The sequence below is a fragment of the Myotis lucifugus genome, unplaced genomic scaffold (assembly GCF_000147115.1).
Source record: "Myotis lucifugus unplaced genomic scaffold, Myoluc2.0 scaffold_59, whole genome shotgun sequence".
Classification (NCBI taxonomy): Eukaryota; Metazoa; Chordata; class Mammalia; order Chiroptera; family Vespertilionidae; genus Myotis; species Myotis lucifugus.
Genome location: NW_005871107.1, coordinates 2,938,682 through 2,965,153, shown reverse-complemented (window position 1 = coordinate 2,965,153; position 26,472 = coordinate 2,938,682). Strand labels below are relative to the sequence as shown.

The following is a 26,472-nucleotide window of genomic DNA, read 5'->3' as shown; positions in this document are numbered from 1 at the left end:
CCCCATCTCCCTTCAATCGCCAGATTGGCCCCCACCCAGGCCTGACGCCTCTGGCCCAGGCTTCAGGCCTGGGCAGGGGACCCCCATATCCCCCCAATCACTGGCTCCACCCCCCACCCAGTCCTGATGCCTCTGGCCCAGGCATCAGGCCTGGGCAGGGGACCCCCAGACCCCTCCGATTTCCGGCTCCACCCCCTGCCCAGGCCTGATGCCTCTGGCCCAGGTGTCAGGCCTGGGCAGGGAATCTCCATCACCCTCCGATCGCTGGATTGGCACCTTGCCCAGGCCTGATGCCTCCACCAGAGGTGTCAGGCCTGGGCAGGGGACCCCCATCTCGCCCCAATCACCAGCTTCTGGGCGGCTTCTGGGGCTTCTGGGGCCGGCCTGTGGCCCAGAATGGCGCCTCATGCTGGCGGCTGCACTGTCCGGCCCTGCCTGCAGTATGCAAATTAGCCGACATCTTTGTTAGCGGTTAATTTGCATATCACACAGATTAGCCAATGGGAGGCGTAGCAAAGGTACGGTCAATTACCGTGTTTGTCTATTATTAGATAGGATAGTATTACAGATATCACCCATTTGCCCCCCCCCCCAGCCCCTACTCACCCCTCTAGATTTCACTACCTATTGCCTGTGTCCATGGGCTATGAATATAAGTTCTTTGGTTTATCTCTTCTGTCCCCCCAACCCCACCTCGAGGTATGTCAGTCTGTTCCATGCCTGCATGCTTTGGGTCTTATTTTGTTGGTCAACTCATTTTGTTCATTAGATTCCACAAATAAGTGAGATCATGTGATATTTGTCTTTCTCAGTTTGGCTTATTTCACTTAGCATAATATTTTCCAGGTCCATCCATGCTATCCCAAAGGGCAAGAGATCCCTCTTTTTAACAGCTGCATAATATTCCATGGTGTAAATGTTCCACAGCTTTTTTATCCATTCATTTACTGATAGGCACTAGAGCTGTTTCCAAATGTTAGATATTGTAAATAATGCTGCTATGAATTTAGGGCTGCATATATTCTTTCTGATTGGTTTTTGGGGGGTTATAGAATATATTCCCAGAAGTGGGATCCCTGGATCAAATGACAGTTCCATTTTTAATTTTTTAAGGAAACTCCATACTGTTTTCCATAGTGGCTGCACAAATCTGCATTCTCACCAGTAGTGTACTAGGGTTCCCTGTTCTCCACATTCTCGCCAGCACTTATTGTTGTTGATTTTTTTTTTTTGGATGATAGCCATTTTGACAGGTGTGAGGTGATATCTCATTGTTATTTTAATTTGCATTTCCTGATGATTAGTGACTTTGGGCATATTTCATGTGTTTCATGGCCATTTGTTTGCTCTCTTTGGAGAAATGTCTATTCAGGTCTTCGGCCCATTTTTCAATTAGATTGTTTGTTTTCCTTTTGTTGAATTATATGAGTACTTAATACATTTTGGATATTATCCCCTTATCAGATGTATCATTGGCAAATATGTTCTCCCATTCAGTGGGTTCTCTTTTTAACTTGATGGTGGGCTTGTTTGTTTTTTTGTCTTTTTGCTCTATGAGATGTATCCGTAAACATATTGCTATGTGAGATGTCTGAACTTACTATACTTTTATAATTTTAGTTCATTACCATAAGCTAAAGTAGAACAAACAAAATAAGGAACCACCCTATTCACAAAGTCTATTTTAGTTCAAATGTTTTTCTGAGTATATAACACAGCCTCTCTTAGAAATGTTCATAAATACTGGAAGTTAAAGGAATTTGGGTGACCACTTACTTCCATCTATGAAAATTTTCATAGGGTTCCCATTTAATGAAACTTTAAAGTAAGTGAGTTTTTAGTTTCAATTTGGTTGTTAACATGAAGGAAAAAGAAAAGCTCACATCAAAGTAGTACAACCTGAAAATTAAACATCAAGGAAAAAAGCTATTGCTTAAGGGGCAGCCTTTACTGTCAATCAGAATTTTGCTCTTACGTGTAAAACCACAGGAAAAAGTAGCTCTCTATGACCTGCCACGGGAACTACCTTTGTTCTGCCAAATGCTCCAGGTGCTTCTCTTACAGAGACACTGCATATCGTGCTTGCACCTGTTTATTTCCAAGCCCATCACTCAATCAGGCAGGGAAACAGGTACTTGGTTGACCCACTGACTATAGTTTAAAATTACTTCATCTTTTTTTAAAAATATATTTTATTGCTTTTTTACAGAGAGGAAGGGAGAGGGATAGAGAGTTAGGAACATTGATGAGAGAGAAACATCGATCAGCTGCTTCCTGCACACCTCCTACTGGGGATGTGCCCGCAACCAAGGTACATGCCTTTGACCGGAATTGAACCTGGGACCCTTGAGTCCGCAGGCTGACGCTCTATCCACTGAGCCAAACCAGTTAGGGCTACTTCATCTTTTTTAAAATTTCAACCCAAGCAGGAAAAGTAGGTCCATGTACTTACTTTCCTCTTTATAACTTCAAAATTGAAACTTCTGTTAAATCAGTTTAAAACCCATTAATGGCCTTTGTGGCTAAGTGGCCCAAGAAATCAGGAAGAAACTATGATCTGAGTTTGTCAATCAAAGCATTAAATATGTATGAATTGTTTCTATATAAATTTTTGTACTGTCATACAAAATAATTCATTATGAAGGCTATTTGTCTTGAAGAAGATATCTTATTTCAGTTACATCCTTTTGAAGATATCACTGCTAAACATTTTTTAATTCAATTGGGGAAGAATTGACATCTTAATGAGTTTTCTAGTTCAAGAATATGGTATCTTTCATTTTTATTGTCTTCTAAAATTTCTTTAAACAACTTTTTGTAGTTTTCAATGTACAGATTTGCATATATTATGTTAAATTTATCCATAAATATTGACTTTATTGTTTATTACATACTGGACCCAGTGTTAAGCACCCAGATACAAAGATATACTATGGTGTCTTGTGAAGGCTACATTCTCTCTGAAGGCAGGGGGAAAATTAGGTGTATTTTGCAATAGATAAAGGTTTATGGAGGCAATGGGGGTGCAAATGAAAGGGAGGACTGTAGAAAGATTTGAGTAGAATAAACAGAATTTGTTGTCAAACTGGATGTGTTGACAAATGAAAATTCAGAAATAGCTCCCTGGTTTCCAGTTTGGCGATCAAGTGATGCCAGTGGATGAGATTAGAAATGTCAGAGTGAGAGAAATACAGCCAGCTCCACATTACTTCAGAAGGAGGTCTAAAAGAACTACTTGTGTATAGAAAAGTACAGTCAGAGATGGCCACATTCAAGTCCATTTTCAGAGCCTCAGTGGGTATTTTTTCCCAAATGAAAATGTTTAAACCTGCTTCTGAACCTGCTAAACATAAACACTAGCTGGTGGAAAATACATTAAGTGGGGAGAAAGCCTCTTTCATGGAGATGACTTTAGCCTTGGATTAATATTTACAGCATAGGTCAGCCCACTGTCTGGGCTGATGCTTTGGAATCCATTTTAATTATTACAGTGTGGTTATTCGTGAAAAGAGGCCCCACAGCAAACACACTGAATAGAGAGCCAGGGGGCATGGGCTCCACCTCAAGCTCTTGCATCTGCAGCATTTGAGGGAGAAAAGTCATGTCACCTCTCTTCATTATCTACAAAATTAGGATCCACACTCACTGCCAACTCTAAACGTCTATAATTTCCCTTCCCATTTCTGGACATTGAAACAGATTAAATGAGGGGAAACTGGCTGAAATGAATGCTAGAGAAACTGAAATTGTTCAACCTCTATTTTTCAATGAGAATTTATTTCGTATCATGTATAAAATGTGTCTGACGTTCTGAAAGGATAAACAGTTGAACAAGACAACAGCCCAAGTCCTCATTTTAATTTAGTATGAAGACACCTACAATTCAGAATTTTGAAAGATTTGAATATTTATTTAGCACAATATCATTCATCTTCCTAGTTATGAATTGCAAAAACAAACAAAACAATGGCAAATGGGCCACCATGTTCATAGAATTAATTATATACACATTTTTAAATAGTGTTAACTGTTAAGTGGATTTCCACTAGGGTGTGAAATAAATGTATAGTGGAGGGTTTGAAGTTAAAATTGCCTTTCAATAAGAATCAATACTGATGGTGTCCTAAAATAAACTAATCCTGATCCTGATCAAAAGGCTTCAGCTCTTTCTTAGCAAAGGGAAACCAGTTTAAAAGATTAAGGAAGTGATAAAGAGCTGTTTGTACATTCATTATATTCACAGCGAGGGAAATTTTGTCCTGTCAATATCAATATGTCTAATATAAAATCATCAGTTCCATACCTGATAGCTCTTTTTTTTTTTTAGTAAAAACTATGTTAAAGTCATAAGTAAAACTTAAGATGTTTGTTTTGTACTATAAACTGACACCCATACATTAGAAGATTAGATTGACCTCCATTGAGATAAATGCAACACAGAGTTGTGCCCAAAGATCTTAATTTTGTCTATAACACTAGCAGCCATTATACAGGAGTGCCTTCAATATGTCCCTGGCATTTCACCTACACTCTAATCCTTCCAAGAAACTCACAAAGTAGATGTATTACCCACGAGAGACTAGAGACCCAGAGAATTTATGTGACTGGGCCACAGCCACAGAGCCAGCTATAAATGATGATGTTGCCATATGGACCCAAGTCTATCTGGCCTCCAAGCCAGCTCTCCCCATTTAACTAAGTGCCTCTGCCCTTACTTTTTTACTACTTTGGGGCTTTTTCTTGAACTTCTCTCTCTGACAACAGTTAAATCATTTATTCAAAGATCCCAGACAACCTCAGCACTCTAAGGTAAGCTGTCAGATCTCACTGGGTTCACGCCATCTACCACTTCTTTGTTTATTCCTTCTTCCTCTAACCTCTTCCCTTTCCGAAGCTGAGAGTAGATAAAACAACCTAATTCAATCATAGAAAAAAATGTTATTCATCATTTGAAAAGATTAGGTTATTCCTAGGTAGTGTTGGACAATACACTAAGGTTATAAAAATAGTAGAATGCTAACTATTATAACAAAATCAATAAACCCAGTCTTCCTGAGTAGTTAAGTCAAATCCTTGCTGGTTCTCTAATCTCTCTCGTTAGTAATCTATTTTAAAATGCTCTTCCAGTTAATCCTAGGTATTCATAGGGATAATCCCCAAGGCAGGATAATCCTTACATGTTCCCTGTATCAGTCTGACTCCTTATTCTATCACAATCGCCAAAGCTTAAAATCACCCCCAAGCCAACCCTGCTCATCATCGCTTTTATCCAGGCTGGGATTTCCTTCCATTCCTGAAACACCAGCTTGCCTGCTTTGCATTCACTTGAGGTTTAGCATAAGGAACATGTTATAAATCTTTTCTCTAAACTCTCTTCCATATTAAATGTTTGCTTCCTTGAAGAAATGCAGACTCAGTCCTGAATTTTTCACTATACTGAGAATCTCCATTGTTTTAAGGTTGTACATTGCCCTCAGACATTCAACCTTTAGGGAAAATAAAACCTCTCTATATCCTATTACCAGAATGTGTCCACTCTTCCCTTATGACAAGAAGTGCTTGTGCGAATTCCTCTACAAAACAATTCATCTCAAAGGCTGCAGTTAAAATCATGTGCATTCACCCCTATGGCTCTCTCTCTCTCTCTCTCTCTCTCTCTCTCTCTATCTCTCTATCTCTCTCTCTCTCTCTCTCTCTCTCCCCCTCCTACCTCCAACCCCCCATTCCTTCCTCCCTCATCCCTTTCTCTCTCAATTATACACAATGTGATTTCATTCTCTTACCACAGTTTAATCTTAGTTCTCTCATCCTCTCGTTCCTGCCGGAACAGATCAATACAACCAAGCTCAAATGTTGTTTTTCCTCATCTTCATCCACATTGTCCTTTGATATCAGAGTAACTTCTCACTTTCACCTCACAACTGCATTGTTCTTAATAAAAAATTTGACTTTTTAAAAAGACTAGCCCAATTAAGTGAAAAAATATTTTATCTCTATTAGTTATTCATTTTCATTCATCTGTATTTAATATACTTTTAATATTTTGCATCAGAGAAAAGTAAAAAAGAGAGAACAATAAACATCCAAGTATTTACACATGTGATCTGCACTCCAAAATTTCACAACACAAATGACTTTATGTGTAAATAAGATTTCACCCTCCAAAATAAGGTATTTATTTTGGAGCATACAAGGAAATAATGTTGACCTCATGTGGTAATCACAAAACATACATATGTCTAATCATAGAAAAATAGCAAGTTATTTGTTCCAGACCTTTAAAAATATTTTAATCATGCAAAATCAAAATAACGTACTCTAATATAATGCTAAAATGTTAACTAAGATGAAGTTAGGCCTTTATTTGTTTTACAGGATTTGTATTTGGCAATAGTTATTAATAATTACTCTAAAGGAACTCTAAAATATATTAGTTCAGAAACAATATTTCAAAACACAGCTGGAAGCAACAGAAACTATTGCTCTGATACATTTTTTTGTCATGACACTGCCATACAGTTACAGAATTATAAAAGAAGTGTTTCACAGTATTATACAGATCCAGAAACTGGTTACATCTCCTGCCACATACACAGGGTATTGGTACTAACAGACACGTGCAGCATTCTGTAATTCATACCGCAGCAGCACACGGAGAACAGAGAAGGCCCGGCGGCTGCTGGAGAGTCAGAACCTACGTGGGAAGCAAGTAACATCTTTTTAAGAATCATACCCATTTTCCTGAAATACTTCAAATACAAAGGACACAGTAGTTTCCAAATTAAAATAGTAACTAGACCCAATCGGCCAACTATCTTCTCAGGTAACACTGAAGAGCCAGTATCTTCCTTAGGAAACAGATAAATGCCCTTTTTGTAAAAAGGAAAATAAATATGGCTGTCGAAGTAGCCAGCACTTGGTCTCATTTGTTTCTCTGAATTGTAATGCCACATGATTAGTATGCTGTCAACTCTTGATGGTACAGGAGATAGTTACTTCATTAATCAACAACTTATCCCTAAATCTTCTTATCTGCAGCCAGTCCCTCAATTTAGTATTTTTTGTTGTAAAACCACCAACTATCAATTCACACCAGCAAAGGAATTAAACTTGGTATGTGATCATTTGATTAATTCTATCAGGCTCCTGTGGAGTAGGTGGAATTCACGGTCCAAATGAGAGTATTAATGGGATTCTGTTTCCACACCAATCCATCATCTATCTCCTTGGCACAAACAGAGCTGATTCTGAAAGCATGTCCCCACCATAAAGCTCTTGTAGATCATTCCTCATCAGCTTCCAATCATCCCAGCGCTTGCATGAACCTATAATTAGTTATATATTTTTGCAGTGAGTTTCTTTTGTTTCTAATCTTTTGTTTCAGTTTGTGTTTTTCTTTTCTTCACATGAAACTAAATCCCTCAGCATTGTGAAAAATGCACATTCCACCAATGAGTGCTGCACTAGAACATTTCTTAGAACCAAAATGTATTACTTAACCACTCCAGTAATGCAAACTGTTCCACAAACTCCATTATAATTTAAAAATAAAAATATGATAAACTGTGTAGCTTATACTTTCATAAGGTTTCTGATTTTTTTTTAAAAAGGTCTTTTGGGGCAGCAAGTGATCATCTATGCCTTTTCCCTTTCACTTCATTTTTAAAATAAATGGAATAATTTTATGAAAAGACAAACATACACATATATATGGAATACATATATGAAAGAACATATATATATGAAAGAACAATCTAAAATAATTTCTAATTGAAAAACTGGGGAAATGCCTATGTGGAATTGGTATTACAATATGTTTCCTAAGATAGGTATAAGGATACAGCTATAATTTATATAGCACGTGTCCAATTGCTCACAATTTTCTGAACTATAAAACGGTGGCAAATGAATAACAGATATTTTATGAAAATGTATGCTTATTATAGTGGTGTATGGAGTCCACAGTGGCCCACCGTCCTCAGAGGTCAGAGGTCATGAGGCCCCACAGCCTCATTGTGCAGGGTTGGCTGTAGGACCCGTCATGCCACTGGAGAGGCTGCAGGCAGTGCCGGCTCCACTTCGCCAAGATGCCCGCCCACTCAGGTTCTCAGTCACCTCTCCTCTGAACTCTACTTCCGGGCAGAGTTCGGTCCATAAAACAAAGCAATTAATTGTATCCTGTACATAGAAACTTCAGTTCAGGAAGACAAACTTATTAAGTTCTTTCCCACAAATAACTAAAACAGTAAGTTTTTCAACAGATCAGGAAAACAGGAGATGACGAAGAACATTCTCTCTAATCTAGGAAAAAGGCAGGAACAATGCTTTGTAAACGTTTCTAATAAGACTATGGCATAAAAGTTTTAAAAATTAATTTCAGGTTCCTCCAAACCACCTACTGGAAGTAAATTTTAAATAATTTCTCTAATAGAATTCAATGATCTGCATCCATCTGCATCTAAAAACAGGAAGTAAAACACAGAAATTAGTTGTAGGAACTGAGAGATATTTAAAATGAAAAGTATAGTATGTAACAAAATTAAGCAAAACCATAAATAAATGAAATAATATAGTTAAGCCATTTTACTATAAACACTTTTTGTCAAATATAACATGTTGTTGAACATTGTGGCGAGTACAGTGCCTTGTGAACTGATGCTACTTTACAAATGAAAAAGCACCAAAGTAAATTCATTAAAATAATTGATATTCGTGGAAAGTTCCTTATGGCAAGATTTTCCAATGGAGTAAAAATTTAAACTTGTGAATGAAAACCATTTGCGTTAGTTTAAGGCACATCTGGGCATCTCCAGACATTCACCTGTATAACTATATTGACTTCAGTAATAAGAGGTTTCTAAAAACAGTCTGTCCCTGAACACAATCTGCTGGGTAGGCTAGAAAACTGGAACAGGGAAGGAAGCAGGGTAGTACTTGCTGTCACCCTAGAGATTACCCACACACATCTGTTCCTGTAATAAACACTACAGAATTCCAAGTTGGAAGAAGTCAATATATGTTCACTCCTAATTTTCTCGATCATACATTATCCCAGGCCATCATTCTCTACAACTACACCTACACTTGAAATGATTCTAGCATGTCTAACTCCTGCCTGCCGGCATTTAACACATACACCCCAAAAGAGAAAGGGGGATTTTCTAAGTGGGAAACAAAATAGAAATCTTCAAAACTATTCCTCTAACCAAAGAGCCCTATTCACCCCCAACAGACATGGAAGGCCCGCTGATGCCAACCCCAATCCAGCAGGATCAAGGATGCCCCCTTTCTCAGGTTAGAAGAGCCTCAACTCTAAAAGACCAAAATCATTCTTGATTTGGTTACTCGGTAGATCATAAACTCAGCCATAACTCTACTACAAACTTCAGAAATTTAACTTTAAACAATTAACCAAACAGTCTCTATCCATCAGTCCAACCCATTTTAACCACTTGATGTGGAAGTTTACTTACTAAAATGATTTTTTGAAGAATAACTCACATGTAACACTAGACTGTTTTTCCTTTTTCACCAGACAATGCTTTCACTCAGATTAAAGTATAAAAGCTAAAAGCAAAGTTGGTTACTGTATACCACAAAATAGGAAACATAATGACTGTGACAGGTGCTACGAACAGCATTTTCATATTTTATATTTTTAATACTAAGCAAAAAATCTTAGAACTTCTCTAATAACTCCTGAGTTGTAGGTTTTATTTTCTTCTTGAAGCTGCAAATAAGTAGTCTGAAAAACTAAATTTAAAATAAAACTATACAAAGTACTTTTTGAACTGAGAACTAGACCTGATTTAGATAAAGCAGACATAGTTTCACTTTTATTGTGATTCTTTTGAATTTCTTATGAGATCAAGCATGAAAATATATAAGGGCACAATGTTCTTAATGTTGTAAACCTTTACTGTACTGACATATGCCTTATAACTTTATCACTTTACAATATTTCAAAGTATTTTCACATATATCATATCCTTAGAGATATAAAAGCACAAAATATGAGAAATGCACTGGACTAATCAAGCAGTATAACATCGATTTGCCGTGAAATGCAAGTTAGTATTTTATCAATAGCCAATATTTAGTATCCTTACAGTCCAAGGTTCAACAATAAAGTTTATATATTTGCAAAAAATTCAATAATGTTTCTAGCTATTTGGCCATGCTTCACTGCATTTTTATAATAGCTTCTCAGTAAATTTCTGTAAGCAGATGGTACTTTTTAAAGATACAAAACATCAGTCAAACCCAAAGGGTTGTTTCATATGTAAGACACACATAAATACATATCTATAGATCTTTTTTAAAAAATTATCAAATGTAAAAGTATTATTCTTAATAGGAAAAAGTCTAGACACTCATAATTTTTATCTGCAAAGTAAATAATATCCTCTCCATTATTCTCCACCAAATAACTCTTTCATAAGTTACTCACAGATTAAATGTAGGAATCATACTGTTACATGTGAATATGCATTTAAAATAAAACATGGTGGGAAAGGGCCACTGTTTTCAATGGAAGCTAGGCAGTTTTTCCTTTGAGACAAGATGTTCTCAAATTAAATGGCACATTCTAAATAAACCCCTAATTAGGAATAATATTCTGAAAGTTAAATTATTGAATAAAATGTTTTTACATCTAAGGGTTCTGACATACCACATACAGTTTCTAAGTAATTTAGATGATACCCATTTATTTTAGTATCTGTCCACTTTTTACTATCTTAATATCTGGTCACAAGTTCTTAACATTATGCACCTAGAAAACAGTCTGAAGACTTTATTATGTATGTCAAGTTGATAAGATATTTTGAATTCAATTAATTGTATTCCTATAATTCAGCCCAACATGACAAGCTATTCTCAACTGCTAACCCTACAAAACTGATTACTGAACTCTATGGAGACATTGCTTCAACAAGCACCGTCTTCAAGGGTTCATGTAAAAAATAAATTGAAATGTAAACGCAGAATTGTTTCCCCAAATCCTAAAAATCACTTCTCAAAATCACAAGGAAGCAAAAATTGGCATATTTTGGAAACCAAAAATCATAAATGTTCTATATTTATTAGAATATGGTATACAAAACGAGTGTTACTAACATTCATATAAACAAAGTCAAGATTGAGCAATGTGATGTTTCATGTAAACTTCAAAGCAATAAAATCATATTTGTAAAGGCATACTGCTGGTGTGTTTATTTTCCAGAAATGCTCCACTTAAAATCCTCTGATCAATAAATGGAACAGATGATATATGATGTGATTAAAAATGTGACATAGTAAACATTCTCTGGGGGTTAAAGTGAATAGAACTTTTCTTAAAAGCTGAAGAGACACACAAAAGCCAGTTCCTTTCTAAATAAAATGAAAAATTTTTTCTATTCATTGCTTTCACTATATATGTATGCATATTTTGACGTTCTCACCACAGTGTTTATGATTTTTCCTGATGTGTAATAATAATGTTAAAATATTACAAGAAATAGCATTTGCTCTTAACCAATATTAACACATTAAGTGTTTACTAAAACTGAGTATATGGAATTTCAAATCGGTTCTCAATTTCAAGGTTTGACAACTTAGAGATGCATCAAATTGTAATTCTTTTTAAAAAGATGCACGCCCGGCCGGAGTGGCTCAGTTGGTTGAGCATCTCCTGTGTACCTAAAGGTTGTCGGTTCAATTCTTTGTCAGGGCACATATCTAGGGTTGTGAGTTCGATCTCCAGATATTTTTCTCTCACATTGATGGCTCGCTCCCCCCCCCCCCACCCCTCAACTTGGATGAGGATTTAAATACATAAATAATTAAAAAATACACTATAAGCAATATTGTCGATTTCATAATCCTCATAACACTGAGATATTCATGGTTTTAGGGACTATTGCCTTGTTGCCATGCCTTTTAAAAATAATTTCCTTTCTTAGTTTTAAATTCCTTACTCATTTACATTCAGAAACAAAGCACCAAATTTATAGGGAACAGCCACAGAAGGCAAAATTCTTTTCTTGGACTTTTGCATCAAAAAAAATGTTTAAGCACTTAATACAGAAAAACATTTTTATTATTTCAAGCAAAGGAAATTCTTGAAATCATACAGTTGTAAGTCCTGCTCTGCCCCATTTAAGTTTCAATAAAGGAGTTCATCCAAATGTACACCAGAAACGCAGCTGTTGGCTGACAAGATAGTGGGTGCGGGTGAGGGCAGAGAGGGGAGAGGAAAAGACAGCAAGACTGACAAATGAGTGGTGGGGTGTGGGGGGTTACAGCTCCCCAAGAGCATCCATTTCATCTAAAATAAATATGCTGAGGTATTGTAATGAAAACAATCCAAATTACTTTCTGATTAAAAATCCAAATTACTCCTAGATTCTTCCAGCTTAAAAAAACAAAGGAATCCATAAAACAGGCAAAGGTGTGGCAACATAATGAAATTATCCTCTTGGTTTTCTTCAAGTAGACTAACCTCTCAAAATAATTTATTTGATATCCCAAGTACTGCACCAGTATTTCCAGATACATGAAAATAATTATAAAATAATTATTGTACACAGAATTTGTAAACTCACATCCTAAAAGTGTTACTGAATACATTCATTTACTGGGTCTTGTCTTAAACATCTGATTAAACTTAATATCATCCAGAATAAAAAAAACAAACAAAATGCTTACAACATAAATCACAAACAGGTGGCCAAAATTTGAACTGTGACCTCTGTTCTTTCGGATAAACTGTACAGCAGTTTCCGCCTCCTCTCCCTAAACTGGTTTGTGGGTTTCTGATAATTCACTGAAACAGTACCTCATCCTGGGAACCTGTATTTCCAGAACTTCCACAGTCTTTGTTATGATTTTCACCTTCATCGTCTTTTTCGGGAGGAGATGCACTCTCAGTTTTCTCTGTGGGGTCACTCGTTGTTTCTTCTGGTGGAGAATTTGAATTTACAGCATTCCCATCCTCTGCGTCCCCTGGCCTGGCGGCCGTGCTGCTGGGCTCTGCGCAGGGCCTGTCTGTCACTGCCCCAGGCTCTTCAGGCGCCGCTTTTTTTTCTTCAGCTGTTTTGCTACTTAAGGGAGCAGCTGAGGAGGAAGTTTTGGAGTCCTTAGATTTTTTGAGCATAGAAGTTTGACTGTTAGGGCTGGGGACCGGAGGGGCAGGCATTTTCGGGGCTTTGCTTCCTTCTGCGTCTTCTTTCCGAGGCGGTCCCCAGATAAAATTCTCTGAAGGCGTGTAATGTTTCTGGGCGAAACGCAGGAGCTTCCTCCTTTCTCTTCTGTCTCTAATGGTATAAACAAAATACTCCAGCGCGCTCTGTTTAATATTGGGAATAGTATTTTCCACAAGAGCTTCGTGAAGAATAAATTTTACAAGAGGAGATTTAAAACTTTCATATCCAAGCTCACCAAGGCTTTTAAGAATGCGGGTGATTCTTAAATAGTTGTGCTGGGACCTAGAAGAGAGGATTGAATAAAATGAGGGGGAGAGGAAATCAGGTGGAGGAAAGCAGGGAAATAAAAACTACTGGGAAAATGTTTTTTATGGAAATAAGCCTTGTAATGACTTGTAGAGACACCATTAAGAAAAACAAATTAGAAGGTATGAAATTCTTATACCTCAATGCAATGTCAATCATGTGAAACTCAAACATATAAAATATATTCTCCTTATTTCTTAAGTTCTTCAAATTTGAAAAATTTAGATTAAAATTTATTTCCACTGATGTTGTTGTTTCTTAAATACACTGAGGATAAGTGATCTGCAAGAGTATTTATTTGCAACAGCAATGTACTGTACCTGTCACAGGTAACCAGTGCTGAACCTAAACACAATATTAGCTATTAACTGAGCAGTATGATTTGCAGTATCAACTGTTCAGCAAAATCTACCATATCAGCCAACTCATAAGGAAAGATGCAAAAAAGCATTCTATCCTGCTAGAATAATTCTAACAAAAGATGCAACACTGACTAATTTAGCAGAACACTTACAGCTACAAGAAATGACGATGGCTCACTAAGGCTCGTATCCTCATTTGCTGGACTTCATTTGCAACAATTTAATCAGTTGATAAATATGTAAGCCATGTAGAACTCAATAAATAATAGGTACTATTTAATATTATTATTGTTATTATTTAAATATCTGGTATTAAGGACTACCATATTTGTACCTACCCCAACTTAGTAACTCAATTCTCTCCCATGCTTGGCCTCTCTCTCCTCCTCTTTCCCTATCAAAGAATTTTAAATTTTCCTTCCAATGACGTTGACTTCAAAGATGCCCTTTCTCTCAGATTGCACTATCATCTTTCTCCTGTCCCCCTACTAAGGCCATTATCAGATGAAAGCTTCCCAATTCTATTTTGTCACAATTCATAATCTTCCTCCCCCACTTCACTCAGCCCAATAGTTGCCTTATTACACATGCCTGGCTGCATCCAAAAGGAATCTTCAGCTACATATATTAATCATGTACTGTCATCAACAGCCCAGATATTTGTTTACACAATATTGCAACACAACCATCCCATCACTTACTTCTAACTTTCTAAAACCTACTTTATACCTCAGAAACTACTTGTTACAAGCATTGCATATACCTGTCCTGGCTTCCGAACATGCTTCGAGGATTTCACTTAGGAATAACTAGCAAACTATTTGGGAAGAATGAGAAGGATGTTAATGAATTATTTGAGGGCAGCAAGGGAGTGGTTCCATGGTCTCATAGTTTAATAAGAGAGTTTATTTGGACAAAACAAAAGTCTTAAGGATTTGAGCTAACCAAACACTGGAAAAGATAAGTCCAGCAGTTTTTATGGTCACCATCCTTCCAGTTGTTTACCAAAAAAGTATTATCTTAACATCCAACTCTTTGAAGGCAAAAGGTAAAGCATGTTTCAGCCTTATGAATCTGTACTTTTTAATAGGAAGTAAGGGTATTTGGGAGCAATATAAATTTGGGTGAAGTTAGGCCAATTTGCCATTAGTGGCACAACTGAGTTGTTAGGTTAATATAGATTCTGTATAATCTAAAAACTTAGTGACAAAACTCTTGGGCAACTAATACCTCATATGTCTACAATAAAGAGAAGTATGGGAAAGTGAAAGAATATTTTTTTAAATCCTAATGAATTATATGACACAACAAAATTTACTATATTTGCCAACAGCTCAATTTCATATATCCGGTCCAAGATGAATGGCCAAAATAAATTTTATGTATACATTTATATCTACATACTCTCCAATTAAAAATATTTATGTAACAGTAGAAAAGGACAAAAACTTAGGTTGAAGAGAATAAAGATCAGGATGATGGAACAAAATTATACAAGAAAGAAATTAGGTGTTTCAATATGATTTGAAATAAATATCACAAATAAACACAAAATGGAAGAAAGAAAAGTAGCTAAAATCCTCCTAATCCTGTGTGTAGTCTTTGGGGTAATACAGCTGATAAACAAGAGGCTGGGCTTCTAGACAGAGGTAAGGACTTCTTCAAGAAGACCAAGCAAGTGAAGAGAGAATACACAAAAGGCAAGGACGAGGAAACAGAAAATAGAAGTTAGAGGAGATTCCAGAGTCTAAAATATGACTCAGTCATCTAAGGTGATTACAAATAAAATTGGAAATACATCTTAGTGATTGGTTTATATATCTGTACTGTCATGTTTGAAAATATTTCACCTCTTCTAGCCATGGCCACTTGTTCACTGAACATTATTTCATTTCACTTTCATTCAATATTTTTGTCGGCTGGGCTCCTATAAATAAATATTGAATTCCTTGTCTACTCTAAAAAACTCAAGATGTCATATAGATTAAAACGAAAATAAGTTATGACATTTAAGAATAAATCAGAAAAGAAACCAACTGAAGAAAAAAAAATGAAATAGAAGTCTTCCTAGAGTCCCCTGTAATTTGTTCAAATCTAGTCAATATAAATTTTAAGCAACTAAACCTCAAAGGAAAGTTGTTTTCTGGAAGATTTTAAGGCAATTCTGGAAGATTTTAAGGCAATTCACTACTCACAGCTGAAAAGCTCTATGCAATTGCCAGGGGAAGGAAAAAGAGACAATGGGTGGTGGAAAGTAACGAAGCTGCATGGGGCGGGCAGAGGGGGAGCACATGGCAGCCAGGTCAGGCTCCCGTCCCCTGACTCACCCCAGGAAATCATTTAACTAAAACCTTCAGAAGGGCTCTGTTTCCAGCTATCAATTAGAGGTCTGACAATAGAACCCCAGGAGGATTTAAGCTGACAAACATATGTTGTTCATCATTTATTCATTCAACAAACATTTGCTAAACAAGAATGCTATTCCAACCAAAAACAAATTGGAGGCAGAGATTCTCTAAAATGATAAACATGAGTACATGAAAGATGAGATACGACCCGTCCTCTCCAAAGATTTACTTCCGCAATTCTTCGTGTCAATAGGCTAGTTGCATACAGTTTTCTTTGACAATATGACATAAGAGCTTAGAAACTCTGTCTAGAGATAGCTACCAGCATTGCTTAGGCAGAGACTTACATACTTATGCTTTAAGTGCCTAAGTCAAATTTAACTTTAGTTATGAGTGAATGGGTCTTCTAATCAGGATCATAAAGCTTTATGCCCTTTTCTTCAGTATTTTAGTACAAGTCACCATTTTAATAGTGTTGATTATAACTAAAAAAAAGTAAAAGAGCCCTGGTCGGGTAGTTCAGTTGGTTACACTGTTGTCCCAATACTCCAAGGTTGTGGGTTCAATTCCCAGTCAGGGCACATACAAGAATCAACTAATGAATGTATAAATAAGTGGAACAATAAGTCGATGTCTGTCTCTCCCTCCCTCCCTCTCTTCCTCTCTAAAATAAATAAATAAAAATAAATAAAGTAAAAGAAAGGCTTAAACATTAATACTTATTTTACTAAAGTGAGATGAACGTTCTAGAAATATACAACAATTTTAGTTAACTGATGCACAAAATTCTGATTTGTTTTGGACAAAGAAAAATTTATTAGGTAGTTTTAATTATTTTTCCTCTTAGTACCTGCCAGGATCAGTTAATTATAAAAGCTAAACAAGTGCTTTCAAGCTGTTGGTTTTATAGTCCAGCACTCATAAGCCACTCTGTAATTAAAAAGGAAAAATAAGGCAGTTTGCATGTAAAGAAAATATTAAGAAAAATAAACTTTGGGTAAAAGTATTAATGAAAGTTACAAATATCTAAGCAAAAGAATATAGCAAATCAATTCCAAATAAACTGTTAAAATGTCCTTCAAAGGGTTTGAGATTCATGAACCAAAAGTGGACTTTTTTTTACCTAAACAGAAAAGATTCTAATTTCCCTCTTTGAATTTTTTTTTTTTTTGTATATGAGACTATCTCAGTCTTATAAAATGATTTTTGTGTCATAGGCCTAGTTCATGGATTTAATCCAAGAAGGCGCTAAGCTTGAGGAACAGACTATGCCCCATGAAGCTCACAACCTCGTAGAGGGGATTCGGAAAACTGTATACAAACAGTAGCCATAAATGACAAGAAACAAGTCATAAAAAGGGAAGGAGGCCACTGGCTGTGGGCAGTGGAGCTGTTTCAGGAATAAACAGCTCTGAAGCAAAACAGCCATATTTCTACTTGGAATTTTGTTGTTTTGTTTTGTTTTAGAATATAGAACAGGGAATAAAATGCATTTCAGACCAGCTTTTGAATTCAAATTCCTGGGTCCATCTGCTCGTTGTTCCTTGGGAATTCCCGGGTTCCACGGAGAATTCCAACCAAGGGAAGGAAAGCAACATGGTGGCCCTGATGTACAGCAGGGGCTTCACTTACTCATTCAGGTGCTGGAACCTTTCCTGCCAGTTCAAAGCCCGAGCAACATTTCCGGTTTTATCAATCAGCTTTATTCCAAAAAATTCTAACATCATTCTATAAGCCAGGATAAATCTTCTAATTGCCTCTTTTGTTTTTTTGAATTCCTAATGAAAAGAAAAAGTCAGCTGAAATGATTCAGTAGTTACCAGGTCAATAAAGGAGCAATATTACTTGGCCATCTCATATAAAATAAAAAGAGCTTGCATTACCTCAATTTCATATGTAGTTAGTTCTTTAGCATAAAAGTTCAAGCCTTGTTCTCTCAAGGGGAAAAGCCTGTTTTTCAGAAAAATAATATTTGTATATTAATGTTGTCCGGAAAACATACATGATTAAATAGGGCTCGGTTCATGACAGAGGAGAGGAAACTGACCATTGGATGTACGTGTGGTTGTGCTCCAGCTTCTCATAATCTCCTTTCCACTTATTGAGAACCTCTTCAATGTAAACACCTGAACAGTAAATATTCAGAAAGTGAACCAGACACTGAAAACATTGTTGAAGGCATTTTAAAATTTAACCACTTAAGCTTGATATTAGATGTTTTTAAATATTAATAACAGCCCACAAGGATATAGCTTTTAAAAAATGAATTCCCTATGCCATACACTGAGTTACATAACAGGCCTAATTTTTTAAAAAGTGATACCTCAAATTGCAGAAAGTTCTATTGAACTTTCTACAGTAGAGTTGGCAAACTACGGTCTGACATCTGTTTTGTAAACAGTTTTATTGGAACACTGCCATGCACAAATGAATAACATTCATTTATGTATTTTACACCAGAACAATAGAGTTTAATAGTTGCAACAGAGACCATATGGCCCAAAAAGCTGAAAATATTTACTATCTGGCCCTGCACAGAAAATATTTACCAATCCCTGCCCTAAAGGGTCTTATAGTTCTTTAAATACTAGATAGGGTCAAATTGAGATAAATCCCAGGGAAAAAGAAAGAAAAAAAGGAGGAAGAGAAAGAGATGGAGAGAAGCAAGGAAAGGAGGAATAAAAAATGAAAGAAAGCCCTGGCTGGTGTGGCTGAGTTGGTTGGAGCATTTTCCCCGACACTGAAAGGTCACAGGTCCGATTTTGGGTCAGGGCAGATAGCCAGGTTTATGGGGTGCAACTGAACAATCTTTCTCACATCGATGTTTCTCTCTCTCTCCCTCTCCCTTCTTCTCTCTCTAAAATCAATAAAAACATATTGAAAGAAAAAGGTGTTGAGCCATGGCCAGTATATGTCTAAGTGGTTAGAGTATTGGTCTGCCCTCTGGGTTGCAGGTTCGGTCCCTAGCCCTGGTGGAGGCACTTGCTGGAGCCAACCAATCCATGTCTATGTCTCTCTCTCTCTCTCTCTCTCTCTCTCTGTCTCTCTCTCCCTCCCTCCCTCCCTCCATTCCTCCCTCCCTTCCTCCCTCCCTTCCACCTTCTCTAAAAATAAATGGAAAAAATGTCCTCTGGTGAGGATTAACCAAAAAATTGAAAAAGAAAAAGGTGTTGAGTACCTACCATATGTTGGACCCATGTTATATCTAGTATACATCATCTACCTTAATCTTTGCAAAACTCTCCCAAATCAGTGCTATTATCTCCATTTTACTAATGAGGAAAGTGTGTGATTTATTCAAAGTCACACACTAATAAAAGAATAAATGTAGAAATAGAACACAGGTCTTTCTTGTTTCAAAAAGTAAGTCCTCTTGGTCACATTCTATAGTTCCCCTATAGGAACTTATTATAACAAAAACCTCCCAATTATCTGTCAAGTTCCTTTCAGTAGAATAATGGGCCATTTAGTCAATTTTATAGAAAAATGAACAACGTAATATTTCTCTAAACATATCTCATTTTTATTTCCTCCAGAAATCATCAGTTTTTAGTAGAGGGCCACTCTCAAAAGGTTTGGTAAAAAGTTGCTTCTGAATCATTCTGTTGGCTTTATCAGCATTTTGAAACCAACTACCTCCATAGCTTCCCATTTGTTTTCCCTTCCAACTGCCCCTTCTCCTTTTTAATAGTAAAATACATTCTTGCAGGCTTATGCTTACTGTCAAGAGTGTATGTAATCACTTTTCAATTATGTGTGTACGTATGTACACATACTAGAGAGGAAAGTGTGTGAGTTGAGATAATTTATATAATAAAATAGAATAACATTTAATGTGACCTTAGCTAAAATTTCTGACCCCCACCTATCTTATATGATTTCAAAATAAATTTTTTGGTAAAGATTACAAAAAATGAGTGGATTACTTATTGTTTTAAATTACTATCTCCAAAATAAATCTATTAGAAATATCAAAATAATTCAGTTAAATACTGTCATATCTCTATATTCAAAATTTTTTGTTTTGTTTTGTTTTGTTTAATCCTCACTCCAGGACATGCTTAGTGAGAGGAAGAGAGAGAAAGAGAGAGAGTGTGAGAGGGAGAAACATCGATGTGAGAGAAACATCTATCAGTTGCATGTGCCCTGATGGGAACAAACCTGCAACCCAGGTATGTCTCCTGACTGGAAATGGAACCGGCAACCTTTCAGTGCATGAGCCGATGCTCAACCAACTAAGCCACACCAGCCAGGCCTGTGTTCGATGTTTTTAATATTTAAAGGTATTCCTGTAGTTAAATTTTATTAAATTCAAATCAGAGTCAAGTTAATAATTTGTCATTGCATTTCTTCAAAAAATTGTCTTACCCCAAGTCCTAAAAAAAAATACTAATAGTTTTTCCAGCCAGTGTCACCTATGAACCAGGAGGTCACAGTTCCATTCCGGTCAGGGCACATGCCCTGGTTGCAGGGAGGCATGCAGGAGGCAGCCAATCAATGATTCTCTCTCATCATTGATGTTTCTACCTTTCTCTCTCCCTCTCCCTTCCTCTCTGAAATCAATAAAAACATATTTTTTAAAAATACTAATAGCTGAATTAATATTATTTCAATTAGTAAATAAAGCAGTGTGTTTTTATAATTAGTAAATACAACAGAGCATTTTTATCCAGATGTTTTCTTCCAAATCAGAGCAGACTTTTGAGACACCAGAAAATTAAAGTGGTTCTAGCCTTTCATCAATTCTTAGTCCTAACACCCAACTAGTGTGTTTCTTAGTGCACAGTACAGGGAATTCCTCCTCCAAACATTCCACCCAGACTTAAGATATCCTTCCTCCAGTTAGCTCATCCAAGAAGACAAGGCCCTACCACTGGGAAGTTTTACAATCCATGACCTTCATTCCTGACTCACATTGCTGTGGTTTTGGCTCAGTTTTCACTGAGAGCAAAGGGCAAGAGCCAGGGCCATTTGGTCTCCTCACAGAGATAAGGGCTCTAAGGAGAGAAGCCAGCTTTACTGATTTGAGCTGAATAAAATTAGGAGTCCCACCATGAATCATAGCATGGTGCCTCAGTGAAATATGCATATTACCATAGTGGCTGCATCCTCTTATAACGATCAGTTTAGAAAAGACCCTATGAGGGCACCTATGGAGTTGTGAAGAAGGAGGCAAGTTTATTTGCAGAGCTGAGTGGAGACCTACTGTATGTGCAGTTCTCTTCCCAGGCAGGATATTGGAACACTGAACTAGGACTGCTATAGCTCCCTGACTCCTGAATCTGGAAGTCTACAGGAAAGATCATTCTAATATAAACATTGCTTTTCAATTATGTTCTAAATAATTTTCATGCATGGCACAGTGAAAAGAATACTGAACCCTGGAACCCAGACCCAATTCTTACAACTGAGTAACTCAACAAGTCAGTCATTCAAGAATTAAGACCTAGTGACCTTACATTTAAAATGAAGAAGCTGAATTTGAGCTCTAAGGTTCCTTAATCACCTAATTTTCTATGGTTTTAAAAATGTCCTCTCCTTCCCACTCACAATAATGGCTTCCACTACTTGTCAGATAATAGCCACTGTAAACAGGTGGTGGGAAGGTATTGCTAATCCACAGTGATTCCTCTAGAACAGTGATTCCCAAAGTGGGCGCTACAGCCCCCCGGTGGGCGCTGCAGCGATCCAGGGGGGCGGTGATGGCCACAGGTGCATTTGGGGGCGATGAGTAACTGCTATTAAAATTTTTAAAAAATTAATTTCCAGGGGCTGAGTAATATTTTTTCTGGAAAGGGGGCGGTAGGCCAAATAAGTTTGGGAACCACTGCTCTAGAATTTGCTAAGTGGATGCTCACAACTTGAGGGTCTAGGACTTTGGGGACACATTAGACTGTCCAGTGAAGTGAACCCAGTCAATGAACACATGCATTGAGAATGTACTGACCATGGAATAAACAAAGAATAACTAGGTACACTTATTATTTAGACTTTGCTTCTTACCAAAGTAACAGATTACTCACCATCTGGCTTAAATGGAATTTTATTCTTATAAAAGCGAAGATTGCTCAAGTCATTTTGATACCGGATATCTTTGAAGTTCTGCTAAAGGAAAAAATAAATCAATCTCCAGCATATGCACATATTTTAAAAAAGCACAACGACCCTTCTTGAATGTTTGTTCACTGGCACCACAAAATAAGAAAAACAGAAGGGGAATATTTTACATTCATTTTAGAAAAAAAAATTTCTGTATCTTACTGGGTACTGGTGTCTGTATTTGTACAAATCCCTCGCAGCGTAAAAACTTCTCTTTGGTTTGGCAGTTGCTTCAGTGGAATCAGCACCCTAAAATAAAAAGTGAAATTCCATTCACATGTTGAAACAAAATAATTTCATTGAGAAATTTCCAGAACAAACTTAAAACAATGACCATCCATAAAGAAAGCCTAAAAAGTGTCAAGCTGTCAAGATTACTGAAAACATTATAAAAGTCCTTTTAATAATACTTATAACATTTGCTGGCATTCTGTCTTCCTGATTTGAACGTAATAACATTCATCCTAAGGTGTTTTACTAAATTAAAAACTTTATTATTCACTAAAAGTATACAGAGGCTAAATGTTATGGATAAATATCCATCAAAATAGAATTCAAAATGAATTTAAGACATATACCAGTACATTACCATAGGTTATACAACTGATTCTATGACAAAACTTATTTTAGAATACTTTACATAATACTGAAAAAAAAACATGTTAACATAATAAATCAATTCTACATAGAAAATTGTCATTAGTTTTGCAATATTTAGCTGCTTTTGGAAATCAAGTAATATTTATGTAAGAAAAAGAGGCTTTTAAAACAAACTAAATAGCTTTCTAAATTCCATCCTTCATAGCACCATCATAAATACACAAAGTCAAGAATAATGTGTTAATTCAGTGATAATACAATGCAATATAAATTAACAAATTTAAAATATATACACACAAAGAAATGAAAAGCTCAGTGAACTTCAGACTGTAATGACTTATATGTAGTAGTTCACTCATACTATTTATACTTTAAGGAAAATTTCCACCACCATTAAATAAGTTTTAAAATATAAGATGTAGGTCAATGTAATTTATTTACAACCCATGTGTAAACTAAATGTAGCACTATAATATGTAAGAAAGTGCTTCATATCCAGTATCCCTCAGAAGAACAATGAGACTGATGACAATGATGAAATAGAAGACAAAGTTTAAATCTCAACATTCATTAAGAGCTTTTCCCCCAATCCTTTTCTCATCATCTCCTACCCCACCTGTGTTGATAGATTGGCTTCGTCTAAGCCAGTGGTTCTCAACCTTGGCTGCACATTAGAATCACCTGGGAATCTTTAAAATCCTGATTTCTGGGCCTCATCCTCCAGAAATTCTGTTTCTTTGTTACTAATGTTGTGGCCCCACCCCATAACAAAGAAACAGAATTTCTGGAGGATGAGGCCCAGAAACCAGGATTTTAAAAAGATTCCCAGGTGATTCTAATGTGCAGCCAAGGTTGAGAACCACTGGTCTAAGCAATTTTTGCATGTTTTTGAAGTGGTGTGATTCTCACTATTACTACAAGTACAGAGACACTTTACCACCACATTCTCTGATGTTTACCATTAGCTACTCTGCCATGTTACATAAGCAAGGAAAAGCTTAAACTCTGGTCCTTGCCACACTAGGCCTTTGGAACCGCTAGGCAGAGTTCCAAAAGAGATCTGCCTAGCAAGTTTCTGAATCTATTTAGCCTCAGCTACAACCATATCGAATCATCAGCCTACATTTGTATAGAAAGCACTTTTCCATTTACAAAGTGCTTACATGTATTTCATTTCATCTGATTCTTCTAATGCACCTGGCTGGCAGTTATTAGTGTTTCCACCTTAGAAACAAGGTAACCCAGACTTAGAGAAGATGAACCAGACCCAGAGTCCAATGACAGCAAAGGAACTAGCTCCCATGCTCTGGGCTCCCAGTCCAACTAGTTAGGTACAAATCAATTTCAGCTCCACTAAAAGTCAAGGGTCATTACAGAAACTCTGGTATAATGTCGACAGCCCAAGACTTGGAAGCAGGAGACTTGGGCTAGTCTCAACCCTGCTACTTGTTAGGCCTTAAGCAAATCACTTACCTGAGTCTTAGTTTTATTATCTGTGAAATGAAGGTAATGACTCATGCCCTACCTAATGCCCAGCATTATCATGAGCACCACTGCCGCCTCCAACTTCTAAATGTACCAACCTGCCAGCATCCATCCCTGCTCCTCCAACTCCTGCTCCTTTTGCACTCTCTATCCCATCCCTTTTCACCTGCTCTGGCAAGGATTTTGTTCCTTAACATATTGTTCCTAGTTCCTGTATCATGAAAATTTCCCTCTTTTCTGGCTCATTCCCCTCATCAAACATGCTGTAGCATCTCTAATCTTAAATATACACAAACCTCCTTGCCCCAAATCCCTTTTGATTATAAGAGATCCATAGCTCTGCTCCCTTTGATAGTAAAACATCACTGAGCTGCTCTTACTCCCTGCTTCCTTCTCTTCTCCCGTGACCTACCCCAACCAGGCTTTCATCCTCAGCATTCCATCAAAACAGCACCTGTGAATGTCACTAACAAATTCCCATCTTACCGAATGATTTCTCAGTGCTCAATTCAGGGACCTCCCAGCAGCACCAGCCAGTGAATGCCTCCGTCCTTCCTGAAACACTCAGGTACCACACCTCCGGAGGTTTTCTTCCGACCTCGTTGTTCCCCTCTTTGGCTCCTCCTCATCTTTACACGCTCTAAACTGAGGAGTGCCCAAGGCTTAGTCCTCATTCTGCATACTCCTTGATGACCAGTATCTTCCCATGACTTTAAATACCACCAGTCTTATATGCTGAGGACTCCAGGACTGGGGTTTCATTCACCGATATGATATAATTAACTACTCAACTTGGATGTCCCAGAGGGTATCTAACTCAAGAGAATTACTGATTTAACCTCTGAAGTTGCTTTCTGTCTAGACTTACCCATCTGAGTTAATGGCACCATCACTTGTCAAGTATTCACTTAGACTAGGAAGTGGCAAAAAGTAGTCAGTCTGAAATATACTTTAAAGGGAGCGAGCGCCAGTGGTACTTGCAAATGAATTGACTATGTGGAGTAGGGAACAAATGGGGTTGATAGTCAAAGAGCAAAATTAAAAATAAGATTTTTTTTTAGAAGTTAGGTGGTGATACCAACATGAAAAACCAATCATTAAAGGAAAAAAGGGAAAGCTGGTCTACCATTTATGGGGTTGCAATTAACTGTCTGAAACATTAATTATCAAGTTGGTTTCTATAGATGGACCTGATGGTTGGATTGAATCTCTGCTGGTGTGTTTTGATAACCCAAAATTCTTTTGACGGTTACTTAGTTGGGAGACAATTGGAAGGGGAAAACATAGAATACAGCATGTAGTACTTTCCCGGGGTTGAACTGGCAATGCAAAATGACCCAGCAGCACACCAGAACCAAGGGGCAGAGGGATATATATTCCAACAGGCTAAGATTCTGACACTGGCCATATATATACTTGGGTATACATCCTTCTCTCTCCGGATGATCCTCAGCAAGCTTCTCTCTAGGCCTGTCTTCTCTAAAATGAGAATTAAAACCAGCAACTCCCACCCCACCCCCAAAATTGCAGTTGATTAAAATAACTTGTGTAGCATAGAGCTTGCACCAAGACTTCATGTTTCCTCCTGACCCAAACAGAGATCATCAGCAAGCTGTATGAGGCAGCCTCCGCTGTAGTACTTGGGGGGTGACTCCTCTACTTGAGCAAAGAACCTGTGGTTCTTTGGGCTCCATTTTTTCACTCTCGTTTGCCCATCGCTGATCCAGAGGAGGCCTGATGCAGAGCAAACAGTAGATGCCTCTACAATGCACACTTCCTCAGAGGTTTGGCTAGAACCAGTGTTTCTCAACCTTCCTAATGCCGAGACCCTTTCATACAGTTCCTCATGTTGTGGTGACCCGCAATTTCATTGTTACAAATTGAACATAATTAAAGCATAGTGATTAATCACAAAACAATATGTAATTATATATGTGTTTTCTGATGGTCTTAGGCGACCCCTATGAAGGGGTCGCGACCCACAGGTTGAGAACCGCTGGCAGTTCCTCCTTTTTAAAGTTTACTGAATTATTTTCTGTTGCATCAGAGGGTCCAGGGGATATTTATCTCTTTGCTAACCTCTCC

General features: G+C 37.2%; 1 protein-coding gene across 1 annotated transcript; it reads right to left on the bottom strand.

Moving 5' to 3' along the window:
• Positions 1 to 12,064: 12,064 nt before the first annotated feature.
• OGFRL1 (opioid growth factor receptor like 1) lies at positions 12,065 to 25,016 on the bottom strand. Its single transcript, XM_023754309.1, has 7 exons — positions 24,960 to 25,016; positions 22,465 to 22,551; positions 22,227 to 22,305; positions 18,251 to 18,329; positions 18,087 to 18,153; positions 17,836 to 17,981; positions 12,065 to 13,469 (listed from the first exon to the last, which is right to left on the bottom strand). The coding sequence occupies exons 1-7, from the start codon at positions 25,014 to 25,016 to the stop codon at positions 12,806 to 12,808; spliced, it is 1,179 nt and encodes a 392-aa protein (XP_023610077.1). The 3' UTR covers positions 12,065 to 12,805.
• Between the last annotated feature and the right edge of the window lie 1,456 nt (positions 25,017 to 26,472).

Coding starts and splice junctions, on each gene's coding strand:
- OGFRL1 (XM_023754309.1), bottom strand. CDS start 25,016: ATGAGGAGGAGCCAAAGAGGGGAACAACGAGGTCGGAAGAAAACCTCC. Junction 22,552..24,959: donor AGAAAACCTCCGGAGGTGTG/GTACCTGAGTGT, acceptor TTTTTATTTTAG/GGTGCTGATTCCACTGAAGC. Junction 18,154..18,250: donor AACCACACGTACATCCAATG/GTCAGTTTCCTC, acceptor TCTGAAAAACAG/GCTTTTCCCCTTGAGAGAAC.